Raw genomic sequence first — 18,911 nt, forward strand, 5'->3', positions numbered from 1 at the left:
CTCTCAGGCTCCATTCTGGTACCCACCCAGCCATCCCTTCTCTGTCCTGCCCTCCTTCATTCTCCAAAGCCAGGTGGTCCCAAGAGCCTTGGAGAGTTGTCTTTGAAGCATCTTTCTTTTTCCTGCTCTCCTCCCGCTCGGAGGTGAAAGGAAGGCTCCCTTAAGCTGCTCTAGTTCTTCAGTTACCCAGTGCTTGCCTTGTGGCAACGCTTCTAATCCCAAGGATCAACACAGACAAGATAACCTGCCCTAGGCTCAGATTCTAAACCTACAGTATCCGCAGAGCTGCCATTTGGCTCTGTGATGCTTTCCCCATCTTATAACTTACTTCGTCCTAGGGAGCAGTGAGCACAGTGGTCCTTGGTTATGGCTTCACACATGGCAGCTTGCCCTGTCTGTCCTTTTCACTGAGAGTCTCTTTCTCAGAGTTCCTTGCCTCGCCCCTCTGCCATCTGAGGCCCTGCTCTTACACTTCTTTCTGGTCTTCTACACTCAAAATGGCTGGTGGCGAGCTGGGCCTGGCTGTGTGCTGAGTGGACACTCAGCACACTCCTCAGGAACCATGGGGGAGGGTGCCAGTGCAGGCAGGGAAGGGGGGTTCATAGGCTTTGAATTCCCCAAAGTATTCATCGCCATGGCAGGCTGAGGCACATCCTCTAGATGGCCCTGAGGCTTCTCAGTACAAAGGCTGAGGACAATCTGAAGATTGTGTTTGCAGCTTGGGCTGGGGGAGGTGGGGAGGATGGAGGAAACACTAGCCATCTCTCAGAATTCTGAGAACTGCAGCCCAGGCCAGCATTCCAGTCTTGTCTCAGCCTGTCCCGTTAAAAGCCACCATAGATGCCTTTTTCTTTTTTTAAATCGTTCCCCCTCTTAGCATTTCTTTTCTCCTTTTCGAAGCTGTTGCTCTGGGGTGTCTGGCCCTAACGCTTTTCTCCCTCAGCCACCCTGAGTTCTCTGAGAGCCCATGCGGCCACCTCAGATATGCACACAAGGAACAACCCTGACAGTCTGGCAGTGTGAGGAAGATCTCCCCGCCCCTAGGTGTGGGCCCCCCACCGAAGACCCCAGAGTCTCAGAGGGAGGCTGCCCCAAGATGCTCCAGACCGGGCAGAGGGACCTGTCACACAGGCAGCTGCAAGCTCAGCCTGCTCTGTGGTTAACGCTGGTCTCTCAGCCTCCGCACCATGAGCCTGTGGGGCTGGAAGGTCTCTGTGAGGGTTGCCTTGTATGTCAGAGTCGGAGCATCTTCATTCTCCATCCCTCACCTGCCAATCACCCTGCCTGAGCTGTGACAGCCAGACGCTTCTCCGGACCTGAGGACAAAGCGATTGCCAGTGAAGAGCTCACTGGCCTCATTGCCATGTCCTTCCATCCTTCTGCACAAGCCCCAGGCCTTGAACAGGCGTGCTTGCCACCTGTCCCCACTGTGAACACAACACCCCACACCCTGTCACATCCTCAGTGTTCCTTTCTCTGCCTGGGGCTGGGAGTATGTTGGGAATCTTACGTCAATTTGGAACCTCATTTTGGGTCCAACAGGTTGCTTGTTGATGGCCTGTCTGTGGACCAAGCTCTTAGATTATGGGGGGTCCCGAGGAACCGGGGTAAAGTTCCAAATAATCACAGGCTAATGGCCAGGAGGCACATGGTTTAGGAGGAAGGGCTCACACTGGGTTTATCATTCCCGACTATCCCACCGTACCTTTGCAACTTAGGAAAGGTTTTGTGCTGCCACCTGGGCCGTTTTGGACCTTCTGTCTGCCCTTCATGGACCTGCTCCAGACCCACCTGGTCTTCATTCTTTGCCTGCCTAACCCCACCCCAACCCCTCCTTTTTGGTGCAAAAATCTTGTTGCAGGAGAGCATGGGGTGTGCTTTTTTTGGTCGACAGCAAGGAGGCCATGAGACTGGAGTAGATAGAGGGAAGGGAGAGAGACGGGATATGAACTGGGCTAGCCCCCACGTGTCATTTGGACCCCTCTTACTGTGGCAGAGGCCACGACTGTGTGACGGAGTTGCTGCCTGCAGAAAGTCGCTTAGCCCAGATGCCCGGCCTTCAGCGGGACCCGGCAGGCTGTACAGTGCCCGGGCACCAATCCGAAGCAGGCTGGGAGTGGCCGCTGATGATGGTGTGTTTCTGTCTGCGCAGGAGTCGGAGCGGCTAGAGCTCATGAACGCAGAGCTGAAGACCCAGATAGAGGAGCTCAAGCTGGAGCGGCAACAGCTGATCCTGATGCTCAACCGGCACCGCCCCACCTGCATCGTGCGCACGGACAGCGTCAGGACGCCCGAGTCCGAGGGCAACCCGCTGCTGGAGCAGCTGGACAAGAAATGACTGAAGGCCTGGAGGAGGCGGAAGAGGAGGGGGAGGAGCAGCAGCGGAAGTCAGGAGAGGAGCGAGGTGACCAAGGGGCCCTCCCGGGCGCATGACAAACTCTAGGACGAGGCTTAGCATAACTGGCCTCCAGCCGGCTCTTTTATTTGAAAATCAGCCCAGCCACGCGCAAGAGCAAGAGCGGACTGAAGAAACCCAGAGGGACCAAGCGCTGAGACCAAAGTTGACCCGCAGGTAGGGGCTGGCCCACTCCAGGGCCCAGCTGGAAGGGCACCTGAGCGAGAGAAATGCCCACGCAGGTAGCCTCCTCTGGCCCCTCCGCCACGACTCCCACCCAAGGAACCCTTACCAAGCAGCCAAGAAAAGCCACGTGTTGCAAACAGTCTGGCCGAGGATGGAACTCAGCGCGGACTGCGATCCACCTTCCCCAGCCCTGCCCAAGCCCGGTGGAAAGGGGTGAACTGTGGGGCTGTGACGGCCCTGCCCCGGGTGGCGCAGCCTGGCGGCCCTGCTGGAATTTGCTTCGGCTCTGAGGCGCGGGCGCCCTTCCAAAGCACACACTCAATCAATGAATGTTTACAGACTGGCTGTCCTGGCAGGGCTTCCAACTGCACACTTTTTTTTTTTTGTACGTTCTTTTTTTTTTTTTTTTTTAATATTTTTTACAAAAAAAAAAGATTTTATACGAGCAATATATATATATGGATTTCTATAATCACTCGATGTGACACAGTACAGATATGCTATGGTCTGTTGTTCCAGACATCCACCCAGCAGTTACGGGCCGTTGTAATTCCTAAGTACTGTAGGCTCTGGGTGTTGGGGGGGGGTGGCCAGGCCGGTGGGGTGCATTTCCATCCTTGTTAAACCCTTCCTAAGTACTCAGTCCTGTATCGCTCAGTAAACATTGCTCTTAATTACCCAGCTGCCTGGAGTGGTGTCTGCTCAGGGAGAGGGCATGCCTAGGGCAGGAGATGTTTGCAGTGGTTTCCATAGGTGCCTTGCCAGGTGAGCCCAAATATGCCCGTTTCACAGATGAAGACGTCAAGACCTAGAGGCCTTAAAGAACTCCGCACATACCATTTTGAGAGCACTTGCTTCATTTATTCAGGCCATTTAAAAAAAATTACCATTTTTAAGTGTGTGTGTGTTAGTATGTGTGTGCAAGTGTGTGTGTGTGTGTGTGTGTGTGTTTGTGTATATAACTGCAGAGGTTAGAGGATTTGGATCCCCTCGGAGCTGGAGCTAAAGGCTGTTTTGAGCCACCTGACCTGCTCTCTGGGGATCAAACTTGGGTCCTCTGAAAGCAGACCGTGCTCTTAACTGCTGAAACATCTCGGTCTTGCTCCGTGGAGCTTGCAATGGGCTCATCTTGTGCTTGCTTGCTTCAGACCCATCTCCCTTCACCTGTGTGGCAGCCATTGTCCCCAGTTCATGGATGGGGACTTGGAGAACCAGGGAGACAAGATGAGGCCACCACTTGTTGAAGTCTTAGCTTCATGACACATTCGTGGTCTTACTTTCGACAACAGCACAGGATAGACCTTCCTCTTGCTGTACAAATAGCTTAACTAAGGCTCAGAAGACCTGTGACTTTACCCAGGGTCACTCAGCCAGCAAGAAGCAGAGCCAGTGTTTGAACCCCACTTCAGACTCACATGGCTTTTCCCATTGCCAGCTGCCTCTGTCCTCATGAATGAGTGTTGCATCCCTGAGAACAGGAAGTTTAGAGGCCACCGTTATAGATAGAATTTGGGAGAAGGCTGTAGACGCCGGAGCAGTGGTTCTCAACATGTGGGTTGTGACTCCTTTGAGGGGAGGGGGGAGTCATATCAGATATCCTACCTGTCAAATACTTGCATTACAATTCATAAAAAATGGAAGAGTTGCAGTTACGAAACTGAAGTAGCAATGAAAATAATTATATGGTTGGGGGGGGCAGCAGAACCTGAGAAACTGTGTTCAAGGGTCGCAGCGTTAGGAAGGTTGAGAACCACTGCCCTGGAGAGTTCTAGGTTGGCCCGGGATGGTGGGTGAACCAGCCCTCCCATCTCCACAGACAGATTTCCTGGCCTGGGCTGCGCCGTTCTTACTGCCATGTACTCAGCACTTGACAATTTACAAGGCACAGCTAGGTGTGTCATTCCCACTCCTGTTAGGGCTCTGTGAGGCAGGCAGAGTAGTTGCCATTAGCCCCCTTCTGCTGAGCTTACCGAGGCTTGAAGAGGCTTATGGAGCTAAAGGTTCACCCCGCTACAGAGAAGCAGGATGGGAGCAGACTCCAAAATGCTGCTGCTTCCTGGGAATGTGTTGCTTCTAGAGCCGAGTAACTTCTCCATCTTTGCGCCAGTGACCTCTAGTTGCCTCTCAGTCATAGATGAGGCCCCTGGGGGTGGGGAGTGGGGCAGACAGATGTAGAAAATAGCTCACTAATGAACAGTTGGTCCCTCTCTTCTCCTCAAGTCCCCTCCATCCAACTTGCTTGGTGTAATCGGTCCAGAGCCCCAGCCTGGAGACTGAGCCCCAGCTCACCAGCTACTATGGCAGCACACAGTGATAACCCATCACTTAGGTTCCTTCAACACTGTTCAGCCCGGAGGAAAAGAAAGATGAGACTATTTAAGAGCCCTTCAACAGGCCCATAGATACCCCTGCATGGTTACTGTTCATTCCAGGCTGTGGCTCCTCCAGATCCCTGCTGAGATGCCAAGCGCCAGCCTTTCATAGAGCCAGCCCTTCCTAAAGCCAGCCCTTCCTAAAGCCAGCCCTTCCTAAAGCCAGCTTTTCGTCTGTGTGGATGGCTGCCTTCCCAGCTCCGTGACCTGAACTTCTCTCCCTGCCATGGTATCTTTCTCCTCCTTAGTCACGTTCATTGGCTTCGCCATCAGAGCCAGCTCCGGGGTGTCTCCTGGGGGTCACACATTGCATGTGTTTCGGTGGGTTCACATGGCCTTCGGGGGAGATCGGTGCTGCAATCTCAGAAAGACGAGGCAGAGAGAGGAAGACCTCATCCAAGGTCACGGAGCTGTTAGGCAGCAGTGCCAGGACGCTATTACAAGCTCTGGTGGGTAACAGCTGCGCCCGCACCTCCCTGGAAAGGGAAATGCTCTGAGTTTGATTTGTTTGCCATGAGACCTCAGCTGGCAGAGGACCACGGCAGGAGGCAGGAGTGATGGCACAGAGCCTCATGGGCTCACAGCACACACTGAGTTCCCAGCTCTAACGCCCATCTACAAAGGAGAGCTTTCTTTCTTCCTTCCTTCCTTCCTTCCTTCCTTCCTTCCTTCCTTCCTTCCTTCCTTTCTTTCTTCCTTTCTCTCTCTGTTTCTTTTTCTTTCTTTTCTTTCCTTCTTTTTCTTTCTTCTTTCTTTCTTTCTTTCTTTCTTTCCTTTCTCTCTCTCTCTCTCTCTCTCTCTCTCTCTCTCTCTCTCTCTCTTTCTTCTTTAAAGTAAGACACTAGGATCCTAATCTTATGGGGATGTTGTCAGGATCAAAGGAGGAATGGAGGTAAGTGGGCATTGTCCTGCCTTCTGCTGTTGAGCCTGGTGTTGATCATATAAGATTATTTTAATACCTTTTAACCTCTAAAGGCAGGCTGCAGGGTTTGTGTTGTAGTCATGTCTTGACCCCGTGATGTGATAGATGCCTAGGACCCAAGACTCCTGGGCTCCCACAGCTGTGTTGGGTTCATCATCCCCTCCCTGGAAATCCAGGACTAAGCAACTGGGTTTCATGCAATCACAACCTGACAAAGCTAGGTGAGACACATTCACCATCACTGGAACTAGAATTGGATGGTCAGGATGTCAGCCGAAGGCAGCTTCCATCCTCTGCAAGTGACCTTGGGGACAGAAGTCTGTGTAGTGTGCTGTGATGACCAGTGGTGGCAAAGTAGTTTCCTCCCTTAGAATGTGCTTGGGAGGAGCTCTGTTACAGGCTCCCAAAAAATGCCCCAAAACCCACTGACACACTGTTTATGCTAAAGGGAAACTGGAGGCAACCTAACATCCTGTGGAGGTAAGACTAGACAAACAGACGATGGTGCATCGCAGAGTGGAGTGTCAGCCCTTAGAAATGAGCGAAGGGCTACGTCTGTCATTACGAAGGAATCTTGGAAACAGTCGGGAGAGCGAACTACAGAAGGATGTCTTGTATGGAACTTTTCTCAACACGTAAATCAATATGTTATTAAGGACACACACAGATCTGGGGAATGGGCAGAACAGCAAATGCGAGAATCCTATAAATATCAAAATCGGTGACTGGGATTGACGCTGGGGGTGGGCAGGGACCAGCAGTGGCTTCAAGGGTGACCAAGGCACGGGTTTTCAACTGTGCACAAGACTGTTCCTTTCCTTTTAAGCACGGTCATCAAATGTAGAGTAACTCCAGACTTGTCAGAGGTAGGCTGTACGCTCAAAGTCACACTTACTCTCCTCTCCTCCCTTGTCCGGTGGTTTTCTGATGAAAGAGAGAAAATTGCAAATGCAAATAGAAGATTTGGATTTTTCCCCCCTCATTCTTTCCTTAGCAAACTTGGGAAATAAAAGCCACTCTGAAATTATAATGGATTGCAACACTTGGCTCTAGCTTTGTGCCAAGTTCAGTTGCTGTCTAGAGAAGCAATTCGGAGTATGGGCCTGGCGGTCTTGCCCCGGGGAGCGCGTCCTGAGGGTCTTCCCCTAGAGAACATGGCTCTGCTCCGGTTCAGCAGCTCTGCTGCCTGAGTGCTGGGGTGGGCAGCTAAGGCACATTCAAAGTTAATTCCCGCTCCCTCGACTTTCTCCTTTCCTGCTGACTTTGCAGCACTGTGTGCTAAAGACTCCACAATGCCCCTGAAATGGAGAAGCCAGAGTTTGGGGACAGCCTCTGAAAGACAAGACCCCAGTGGTCCTGGTGTGCCGCTCCCTGTCGCTGCCGCTGTGACCTCACCATGGGGAGAATGACTTAGAACAACACGGATTTTATTATCTCTCAACTCTGAAGTGTGAAACGCGCGTCGCTGGGCTGTTGCCAAGACGTTGACAGGACCGTCCTTTCTGCACACTAGGGAGGAATCTGTGTCCTTGGTTTTATTCAGAGCTGAAGCTCACAGTCCTCTTCCATCTCCAAAACCAGCAGTAGCTCCTCAAGTCCTCTCAAGCTTTAGTTCCCTAACACTGACTCAGGCCCTTGTTCCGGCACTGCAGTCAATTAACTCATTAACTGAGCCCTCTCCCTGGGCCCCCTGTACAGTATTTTTTTTAAGACCCTGTGATAACATTGTCCCCACCCAGATCGTATAGGATAAACTCTTTCCTTTTAAGGCTGAATAAGAACCTTATCTCCACGTGCAAACTTCATTCCCCCTGGTTTGTGACAGCAGGATCCAAGGATTACAGTTTGGCCCTCGCTGGGCTGGGGCCATTATTTTGCCTACCACCCAGGAAACGAAGACTCAGAGATCCTTAACTATAGCCTTCCTGCCACCAGGAATAATAGGCTACATGCCCCAGGACTGCCACAAGATGTGTGGGGTACCTCCATCCACCCATCCCCCAGTGCCTGGCGCACAGACCTACACAGAAGCTGACAGACCTGTGAAACAGCACAAACACGGGAGCATGGCCCGATACGGAGATAAGTGCACAGACCACCAAGTTCACACACAGCCATTCGCAGATATATGCAGACACACGCACAGTCGGTACAAAACAATGAGAGCCTCCTCTTATTCCCTTGTGTTAAGTTCTGAAATTTTGAAGCAAGCTTCTTTACCATCCTGGCATATCCTGGTCATCTGGGAATGCCTAAATTTGGCTGACAGGGAGGTCAGTTGAGCTAGTTAGTGTGTGCTGTTTCAGATTGAAAACTGTGGGACAAGACCCTCACAAAACCAAGCCATTGGACCTTCCAGCAGGGGAAGCAGGGAGGGGCTCGGGTTACTCCCACCCCTAGCTGGGGGGCTAGTAACAGTTGCTTGAAGGCAGGAACTCCTTTTTCTTAGGGAGTTTGGCCCTCGGTAGGCTGAGCATGCTCCAGGGGATGCATGCTTATGCCCATATGTGTGTGGGCAGCACAAACGGGACCCAATAGGTGATGTTGATGATCTGTTTTTCGAGACAAGGTTTCTCTGTGTAGCCCTGGCTGTTCTGGACTCTCTCTGTAGACCAGGCTGGCCTTGAACTCACAGAGATCCTCCTGTCTCTGCCTCCTTGAGTGCTGGGATTAAAGAAAAGTGTGGAACACCGTGCCTGGCCTAGATTTTTTTTTTAAGGACTTGAAGTTGGGTGTAGGAAGGAAGTGGATCCAGAGGAGAGAGAAGGAGAAGTAGAGGGTTGCGTGCGGTCAAAATATATTATATGAATGTATGAAAATCTAAAAAATAAATATAAATATTACATTAACTATTTTGAGAGACTGATTTCTTTTTTTTTTTAAAGATTTATTTATTATGTATACAGCATTCTGCCTGCATGTAGGCCTGTGTACCAGAAGGGGGCACTAGACCTCATTATAGATGGCTGCTGGGAATTGAACTCAGGACCTTTGGAAGAGCAGCCAGTACTCTTAACTTCTGATGCAGGTGTTAACATCTGTTGCCCTAAGGTGTTCTCTTTTGGGGGCCTGAATTTGATGTAAAAGAAATTCATCAAGGGACAGGCAAGATGTGCTTGGTGGGTGAAGGAGTTTGCTGTGTACCACCACACACAGTAGGTTTTTGTTGTTGTTGGTTTGTTTTGTGTTAAAGGAAATTCATTGATGGCTATTCATTCAGAGACAGGTCTGTTACCTTGGCAATCTGATCTGATCTCCTTTGGGAGCTCAGGCCCCTGCACAGGTTTCAGAGAAGCAGGAGGAGCCCAGAAAGTCCAGGAGGAAGGAGATGACAAGATTGTCATCTGACAGTGCTTTCTGTCCCAGAGGCATTCCCCTGTGTGACAGGAGCATTCTGGTGAGCGACACCAGCATCTTGGAGAAGCTCGGCAGTGGCCACTTGGCAGCAAGGGTTGACCACAGGGACAGCTGCCCTAAGGCTGGAGCTGCTTGGCATCAGGGGTGATTGTGGAATTGCAGAAGGGAAGAGGCATGGTAGACAGATAAAGGGCATCATTACTTTGTGGGTGTCAAAGTCTTTATTCTTGAGTGGATGAAGTCAGCTCACAGGCCCAGACTGCAGTGATGGAAGGGCACCAGGGACCCCACTGAGGGATCCCGACGCCCCCCAGATCACTCTACAGTAGGGAAATGGACTTCTCAGCTCTTCTGAGAACTGTTGGATCTCACCAGGTCCATCAATATAAAGGATGTGAAATGACAGTGCCACCAGGGTACCTGTACCGGCTAGATTTACATCAACTTGACACACCTAGAGTCTTCCATTGAGAAAATGTCCCCACTAGATCAGCCTGTGGGCAAACCTGTGGCATATTTTCTTGATCAGTGATTGATGTGAGCGGGCCCAGCTCATTGTAGACAGTGTCACCCTTAGGCTGGTGGTCCTGGGTTCTATAAGAAAGCAGGCTGAGCAAGCCAAGGGGTGGGTAGTCAAGCCAGTAAGCACCAGTAAGCATGGCCTCTGCATCGGCTCCTGCCTCCAGGTTCCTGCCGTGGTGGAGTTCTTGTCCTGACTTCCGTCCGTGATGGACAGTGTTGTGGAACCGTAAGTTGAAATAAGCCCTTTGCTTCACAAGTTGCTTTTGCCTACAGTGTTTTGTCACAGAGATAGAAACTTAAGGTAGTGCCCTGAGAGCTCTGACACTCTGTCACAGAGACAAAGGGTGACTGGCCCCAGTCTGCCCCGCAGCGGTTCCAGTGGTGAATTACGGTCACATCCTTCCTGTCCCTGTTCGCCTCACCAGAAAGTTGCACCTGGGGGTGAAGACGCTTGGGGGCTGCGGCGTTGCTGCTCTGTAGCTTTTGACGGGAAAAGCTGAGCAGACGCGTTTGAAACCACTCCACCTCAGCAAGAACTCGGAAATGATACCTCACCCTCTGCGCAACTGCGGAGGAAAAGCTCCTGCAGCCAGAACTCAGAGGATGCGGGGGTGGGTGGGGTAGCGGTCCCCACCGGACCACTGTCGGATTCACTGTGTGACCCCTGAGAGGGGTGGTTTGCAGAGGGTGATCGCAGGCTGTGGCAGACCTAGACTGTGGCCGGCCAGCATGCTGGGCGCGTTATCATCAGCGCTGACAACCCCGCTCGGCCTCTCAGCGAGGCACTTTGCATCAACAAGGTCGGTACCACGGCTTGAATGCTCAAAGTCCCCCAAGGCTCATCATGAGTTAGTGACTTGGTTCTCAGTTGGTGGTGCCGTTAGGAAGTGGTCGGACTTTGAAGAACTGTAGCTATGCAAGAGGAAGTTAGGTCGATAGTGGTGTGCCCGTGACTAGGATGTTGGGACCCCAACTCCTTCCCTTCTCTTTGGGTTTCCTGGTTGCTGGGAGCTGAGTGGCTTCCTCTACCATGCATGGAGCCATGCTTTCTGCGTCACCACAGGCCCGAGCCCCTGGGTCTTCTGTCGGAGCAGCGGGGAGCTGACTGGGTTCCACCCTCCATTCCTCAGTTGTATCTGCAATACTGTATGTAACACCCTAAGCCTGAGCTCCACGGGGGCGGGCGCTTTCTATTTCTCATCCCCACTTTGCTGGTTGTCTCACCGTGTGCCACATTCGGTATTAAATGCCTGCCATGTACGGCGCCCATCACAGATTATTTCAGGCTCATTTTGCAGATCCACAAACTGAAGTCACATGGCCCGGCGACTAGACTAAACTCACACAGTGAGAAGTTCGGGAGCTCAGGATGGAAACCCTGGAATCTCCAGTCTACCACTGGCCTGCTACCATGAGGCTCAGCCCAGAGCCCGGCAGGCCAGAGGGAAGAAAGAAGCAGGAAGCAGGGGAGGGTCTAGAGGCTGCCACCATTCTCTGCCACAGTGATAAACAGAAACAAGGTCTGTCCTTAGGTGGACCCCAACATCAAGGAGGCCTGCAACATGTTTGAGAGGGAAAAGCTCAGGTATGAGAACACTATGAGCACAACACTGGGATTAAAGGCATGTGTCACCACCCCGTTTCCTCATCTTACTAAAAAAAAAAATTACAGGGCTGGGGATGTAGCTCAGTGATAGAGCACTTGGCTTGCATGCAGAAGACCCTGGGTTTAATCCCTGGCACCACCAAAACTGAAGTCGAATGAAATAAACGAGTAGTTTTTAAAAATTGAAAAGCAAGCCAGGTGTGGTGGCGCATGCCTTTAGTCCCAGTGCTCAGTGGATCCATGTGAGTTCATGGCCAGCCTGGTCTACAGAGGGAGTCCAGGACAGCCAAGGCTACAAAGAGAAACCCAGTCTCGGAAACCAGAAGAAAAAAAAAAAGAAAAGGAAGGAAGGAAAGAAAGAAAGAAAGAAGGAAGGAAGGAAGGAAGGAAGGAAAGAAGAAAGAGAGAGAGAAAGAAAGAAAGAAAGAAAATCTGTGCTTCACTTAATGTACTCAAAAAATTCTTTCTACAAAAGAAAAATTAAAATAAAAGTAAATGTACAGAAAAATGAACAAGAGGCAGCCATCCATAATCTTGCCATGAGGAATATTTACTTTTCCACTACATTTCTGTTTTTAGTCTTTTTTCATTGCAAATATGAACACTTGTGTCCCCCTGAGATCACACAATACAGCTCTTTATAAAGTAGTATGAGAAGTCTGGGGTCTGCAAAAGGGTTCAACATGTGCTTGTCCCCAAGACTGAGAAGCCGAGTTCAATCTCCAAAACCTGCAGAGGAGAGGGACAGAACCGACTGCTGTTGAAGGAAGGGCCAACTGTGTTTTCAAATGCTGATTTCAGTGCCTTGAGATCTACCTGGTTACCGCCCCGCGATGGCTATTGTTATAATGTTGAACTATCTCCTGTAACCATGTGATGAGAAGGAACGATCCCCAATTATCCCTGATTGGCTGATTAAAAGGCCTATAGCTGGGCAGGGCAGAAGGAAGTAGGCGTGGCAGAAGGAAGTAGGTGTGGCTAAGGTTTGGGGATTTGAGGACAGAGGAAGCAGGGATCCTCTGTTAGGGTGGAGAGGAACGCTTGGACAGATTGGCGTGGATAAAGGAGATCGACCCAGATGACAGAATAACCAGGTATTTACAGAATTATGGATGGGAAACAGAAATTACTAGAGCAGATGGTGTGGGATGGGGGCCTGGGAAGTAAAGATGGCTCAGGAGGTAATATATGCCCGCCCCAGGTGAAGTAAGGCTATTCTACAATCTATCAGGTGTCTGTGTCTTTTATTAATTGCTCTATAAACATTATTAGATCGTTCCTTTAAATTAAGCACAACTAACGGCCACTTGGTTGTCCCCTGACCTCTACAAGTGCATTGTGGTGCACATGGACACACACCCCATGCACTCAAAATAAATTTAAAAACTAAGATCAAAAAAGCAAAAGCTTAAGGGAACAGTTAGAATTAGAATTACTAGGATAGATACAATAAAATTTAAATCTGGGCTCAACGTTCCTGGCTTCCTTGAAGCTATCCAAGGCTATGTAGCTCACGTAACACAGGCAACAGGCTGTCAGTTCTGATGTCTCAGGAGCTGATGGATTTGACTACAGCATCTCTCAGTTGAGAAAGGAATTGCGGATCTTCCACATACACAATAGACAATAGTTGGCCGGTCAACCAATCCGTTTTCCTTTCTCTGAGCATAACTGGGCTACGCTTCTCTCTCTGTTGAGGCTGGGTGCGATCATGTGATTTGAACTGTCGCCAATGAAACGTAGCTGCAAATGTGTATTCGTCATCTGTTGCCTCATATCAAAATAGCCCCAGATCCCGCAGTTCAAAATGAGAATCAGTCCTCCCGTCACAGAGTGTGGAGAGCCAGGAATTCGGGGGTGACTCGCCTGCATGACCCTGGCTCAGGGGCTTTCAGGAAGCTGTAATCAATCTCTCAGGCGGAGCTGTGGTGTCTGAAGACGTGACTGAGACCGGAGGGTCAGCATGAGAGGTCACTTACATGATGCCAGACCCCCAGCAGCGCGAGCGTAGCTAGCCACGAACTGAAAACCCTCTGAAACGGCGAGCTTGATACACTTCTCTCTTGCGCTGTTTCTCTCTCGGATTTGCTCACAGCAACTTGCACAATATGTATACCTACATCTATTCACCCACACATAATGCAGGTGTATTGGTTACTTGTTCCTTTTCTGTAACAAAATACCTGTCAGAAGTAATGTAGAGAAGGGTGGGTTGATTCTGGCCCCGGTTTGAGGGTACAGCTCATTATGATGGGGGAGGGCACAGTGGCGGGAGCTTGAGGCGGTGGTCACATGGCTCCCTCAGCCAGGAAGCTTCGAGAGACAGACACTGGTCTTCAGCTCCTTCTCTCCATGTTGAGTCCAGATGTCAGACCAAGGAATGATGGATCCCACATTCAGAGTGGCATTTCCCCCTCAGTTAAACCTTTCCAGCAATCCCTCATAGACAAACCCAAAAATGTCTCCATGGGGATTCTAAATCCATGCCACAGGATGCACTGTCACCGTAGGTGTGCACATGCCTCCTACCCTCCCTGTCCCCAGACTTCATTAAGCCATAGGCACTCTGCCCAAAGGCCCCTCCTGCCTTTTTAAAAAAAGTAATGTGTTAACAGAACCTGCGGGGTGATAGTCAGTTTTCCTCCTACTTTTAAAATAAATTATTGCCCAGGGAGATGGCTCCAAGGCCAAAGTGCTTACTTCGTAGCTATGGGGCCTGAGCCTGTGGCAGTACGTGTCTAATCCCTGCATTCCTGCAGTGAGGTGGGAAGTGGAGACAAGAGATTCCCTGGAGGCTGGGGAGCCAGCTGGCCCTGCCTACAGAGCAGCAGTCAGGCTCTGCCTCAAATAAGGTGGAAGGTGAGGAGGTGAGGACGGCCACCCCAGGTTGTCCTCAAGCCATGGCATATCTACCCCAGACCCGCCCCCACAGAAGAGCATGTATGTACATCACACACAGGAAAAAAGAGAAGACATTTCCATGTGTCCCTGAAAGTATCAGAGACCTTATGTTCTGCCTCCATAGGGCCTAACGCAGTGGTTCTCTACCTTCCTAAGGCTGTGACCCTTTAACACAGTTCCTCGTGTTGCGGTGATCCCCCAACCATACCGTTGTTTCGTTGCTACTTCATAACTAATGTCACTACTGTCGTGAATCATAATTAAACATCTGTTTTCCAAATGCCTGTGTTTCCCAACGGTCGGTCGTGGGTAACGGTGTAAAAAGGTTGTTTGGACACCCCCTCCAAAGGGGTCACGACCCACAGGTTGAGAACCTCTGGTCTAATGGAGAAGTCAACGTGGCTGTCATGGGAAAGCAAACAGAGTAGGGTGTTCAGCCCCCTCAGGGGACCTCGGTCCGGCAGTAGAGGCACAAAAGCAAAGCTTCATGTGAGTATCCATGGCTCTCACTTGGATGGACCGAGTACTTGTAAGACTCCCTTGATTCTTTCAATAACCAAGGGGGTTCAGAGATAACTGTTTATTCATTTACGTATTTTGGTTTTGGAAACAGGGTCTTAGTTGCACTACACACAGCTCAGCCTGGCCTCACACTTACAGAGATCCTCCTCGGCCTTCTAACTAAGGCAACTTGTCCAACCTAAGGAGATAAATGAATGAATAAATAAATAATAAATAAATCTTTCAACTGGACAAGCAGTATAACACAGAGGTCCAGAGAGTTCTCCTCACTGGCCCAAGGTGCAGAGCCTGCCAGGAACAGATTTCAGTCAGTCGAGGTCTATGTGACCCACGGTTGGAGGCGGGGAGGAGGGAAGGCTGCAATTCTGTCCCAGTGCCTGACTACTGGAGCGGAAAAGACAGAATGGAGTCAGGCTGTCAGGGAGGTGTGGTCGGCTCCATCAGGCCGCTCACAACAGTTGCCGACTGCAGCAGCTGGGACAACTTGGCCTCCCGCCTGTTGCCAGCCACACAGAAGGGCTGGCCTCTGAAGATCACTCCTCTGTCAGCTGCCCAGAAGTCCCTCACCTGCAGCCCACTAACCCCAACTCAGGCTGCAGGCTCAGGATCACCATCTGCGTATGATCGCAAACCGTCTAAGGAGGTGGAGATGACAACAGGCGCCCAAAGAGAGGGCAGTGACACGTGGGTCTTAGCTTACCAAGCACTGGGCAAAACTGCCGATATTATCACGTCTCGGGCTGGGGCAACAGTTCACGTGGCAGAGGGATGGCCTGTGTGAAGCCGTGGGTCTCGGCTGTCACCAGTGGGTAAATGGGACACGGTGGTGCACGCCTGTAGTTCCGGCACTTACCTCTGTAAGGCATGTTTTTAACAACTGTGTTTCCTAGCTCTGTTCACTGAAGGAATTTAAGGGTATCCTCAGCTACCTAATGAGCTCCAGGTACATAGGACCAGGCCTCATAAACAAAACAAAACAATATGTTTTGTTATGGTACTGTGGTGCCTCTCGGTGGCCTTCCCAGCTGTGGGCCTCAGCCTCACCTTCCCTGGTTCCTGCCCTCTTGCTCCAGCTGAACTGCATAGTTGATACTTCTCATAAACTTCCCTGTGTCTCCGCCTTGGCTCCATTGAGATTACCAGCTCACACTGTGGGGTATTCACCAAAGGAGACTGCTCCAGCATGGCTTTAAGCCAATTGGAAGTCTTTATTAGCTGGCTGGGGACTACACGGGCTGTTCAGCATCCCAGCGGAGCCCTGAGCCTTTCTCAGGATGAGCTTTTAGGCACAAACACCATGTTCTGGGTTGACATACTTCAGTTAACGAGAACAGTTAGCCCCAAGTGGAAGTACAGAAGCTATAAAGCAAGATACTATGGACTCTGATTCATTTTGGCAAGTGGTGTTGTCTTCGTGCTGAGTTTTACGGCCTAAATGGCACTTCCATCATGGAGTCAGTTGTGCTAAGGTCTGGGGACCAGCTAGGCCTGGTACCCTGTTACAGTGTGACTTACCAGAGAACAGAAAGTCAGGATGCCATGGACTGAGATTCAGAATCAGACAAGCTGCTTTCCAAATCACATGACAATAAATTCCGCCGTGGGGGGGGGGGAGACGGCACCCACACTACCGTGGGAATAAGGAAGTGTGGTTCCTGAATGCAGGTGGCGGGAGCCCCTTCACCTGGTACACGCTTGTCATTTAAGCTCACTCAGGCGTGGCTGCACTTTCAGTGGGTTTAGGCTTGAAGCTCATCTGATGGCCGCAGCGGAGTATGGGCGCTCAGGCTTCACCGAGGGGGACGGAGAAGAGGGACGGAGAAGAGGTTTGGAGAGCTGAAGCCTCAGCCTGCTGCTGCCCAGTGGCCAGTGTGAAGGGTGCCTCCTCCTCTGAGGTGCAGGATGCGTCGGGCATGGGACCAGGAAGTGGTAATTCCTTAAACCTCACACCTTCCGTGACTCATTTTGGTGAAACTCAACCAACACCTGCACACGGCGGAGTACTTTCAGATAGAAAACCCCACAACTCCCCTCTCTACAGACCCCAGGGAACTGAGACCCAGCAGAGGGAACAGCCGCCTAAGAGAACACTGCTCCCGCCTGCCCGCCCCACAATGCTCTGCGCTCCTGGATGCCATGGGGACTGGCCTTGAAGGGCCCGGGGTGCTTGAGCCATTGAAGCACCCTTGGCTGAATACTTTATACACGCTCACGGAGACACCAACATAGACATAGATAGGAACACATATGGTGTGTGCGTCTGTGTGTTTTTAAAGCAGATCATAATTTGCATATCATGATCGATGTCAGTTTTTATAAAATAAAAATCTGTGTTATGTGTCTGTTTAAACTACTATGGTTCTCAGGGTGGTAGAATTTCAATAGTTTGGTTTTGTTTTCTTTAATCAGATCAATAATTTGATTCATTCTTTTTTTTTTTTTTCCTTTCTTTCTTCCCTTTTTTTTTTTTTTTTTTCCTCTTGCCGTTTTCAGCTTCCCCTTGTTTGTAGTCCAGGCTGGCTTCCAACTCCCCAGTGCTGGGGCTATGGGTAGGTGCTACTCACTCACTTACTTCTGTCTTTGCCAGACTGATGCCATCAGTTACGTGACCGGAAGGACCACCCTGGAGCCAGATCATTTCTAAGTGCTGGTGGGTCTGGAAAAAGCTCCTTGAACCAGACTGGAACGCGCTGCCTCCTCTAACCAGTGTCTTTGCTCCCCTCTAGTGGTCATTTGGGGCTTCGACACGTCTACTGCCTCAAACTGGTTGGTTTTTTTTTTTTTTTTTTTTTTTTTTTCTCTGCCTCTAATTTGCTTCTCAGGAACCCGGGTTCTTAGAACTGGTTTGCTTTTCTGAGGTTGAGAGCCATTTATATTCAGTGAGGTGCTCAGGTGTGAGCCTTTTCAAGATTCGGTGGAAGTGTGGAACTTGAAAACCTCCGAAGCCCCTTGGTAGAGCCAGAAGGACCCAGTAGCGGAGCTGGGAGGGCCCCGTTCTTACAGGTGGCGGAAGGGCAGAATTTGGTTTTGTTCAATGTCCTTACTGCCAGTTCCACCTATCCGCTTGCAGGAGAAGAAACCTTTTCCCTGCAGTGAGAGAAGGTTTCTGCTCTGGGCTTCCACAGCAGATTCTGGGACCCACTGTCCCGAAGTCCCAGACGCCTTTGCTTCGCATCTGTGTCCTTCATGCGCAAGCGTGGACACCGTCATCTTGCCTGCCGGATTTAAACTCCCAGCCCTATAACCAGCTGTTTCTTGAGAACAACTCTGCAGCTCCATTTTCTCATCTGAAAAATTGGAGCGGAATAGGGTGGAAGAGATTAATTTATACATGTCAGTAGTCATAAGGGTGCCTGGGCCATACCCAGTTCTTGATAAATGCTTATCAAGTTTATAAACATTAGCAGCTGTGGAAGCATATTAATAACCAACTGTCGCTGTGAGCATGCATGTAGTTAAGAGTATAGGAGCTATGGCTTGGTGTGCTCTTTATGCTTTAGAATCCACCCTAAGTGTTAGTTACTTCATGCCCCCCATCCATAAAATGTCTCCTCCCTGCCATGCTGGACCCGGAGGCCTTAAACGTAAGGGGCAAGCACCTTTAGGAGGTGTGTGGGTTGCTTTTCCTGTGGCTTGTGTCACAGCTTGAGAGCTCAATCCAACATGGTAAGGAGGGGCTTGGCTGCAGGGGCTTGGGATAGCCAGTCACCCTGCCTCTTCGGTCAGGGAATGGAGACGGAAGAACGCTGGTATGAACACTGGTGTTCCGCTTTCTTCTTCTTCTTCTTCTTCTTCCTCTTCATCTAGATACTGAGAGGCTAACCTAATCTAGAGCCCAAAGCATGTCCCTTAGGTGATTCTAGATCCTACCAAGTTGACAATATTAATCATCTCAGAAGGGATATCTTATCTTCATTTTACAACTGAGAAAAGCAAGATTCAGACAGGCTGGGTTTCCAAAGACCACACATCCGGGCAGTATCGAGTTCCTGGATCCTGTTTTCTGCTCACGTTCATCCCCACCTCTCGAAGCCAGGTTGGTGTTTACCAATATATTTTAAATTTTTCTAGAATGTTTTACTTCCTGCTCCTACCTGGTTGAAATTAGGGAGCCACCAGTTGCTGTCA

General features: G+C 50.4%; 1 protein-coding gene across 1 annotated transcript in view; it reads left to right on the plus strand.

Annotated features, from left to right (window-relative positions):
• The window catches only part of Jdp2 (Jun dimerization protein 2), a 40,968-nt gene extending 37,706 nt beyond the window's left edge, over window positions 1-3,262 (plus strand). Inside the window, exon 4 of the mRNA XM_021634157.2 lies at window positions 2,153-3,262. Coding sequence (XP_021489832.1) covers window positions 2,153-2,338 — 186 coding nt within the window. The 3' untranslated portion in view covers window positions 2,339-3,262. The remainder of the gene's footprint in view (window positions 1-2,152) is intronic.
• Window positions 3,263-18,911: the final 15,649 nt, after the last annotated feature.

This window comes from Meriones unguiculatus, chromosome 7 (genome assembly GCF_030254825.1).
Source record: "Meriones unguiculatus strain TT.TT164.6M chromosome 7, Bangor_MerUng_6.1, whole genome shotgun sequence".
NCBI classification, from domain to species: domain Eukaryota; kingdom Metazoa; phylum Chordata; class Mammalia; order Rodentia; family Muridae; genus Meriones; species Meriones unguiculatus.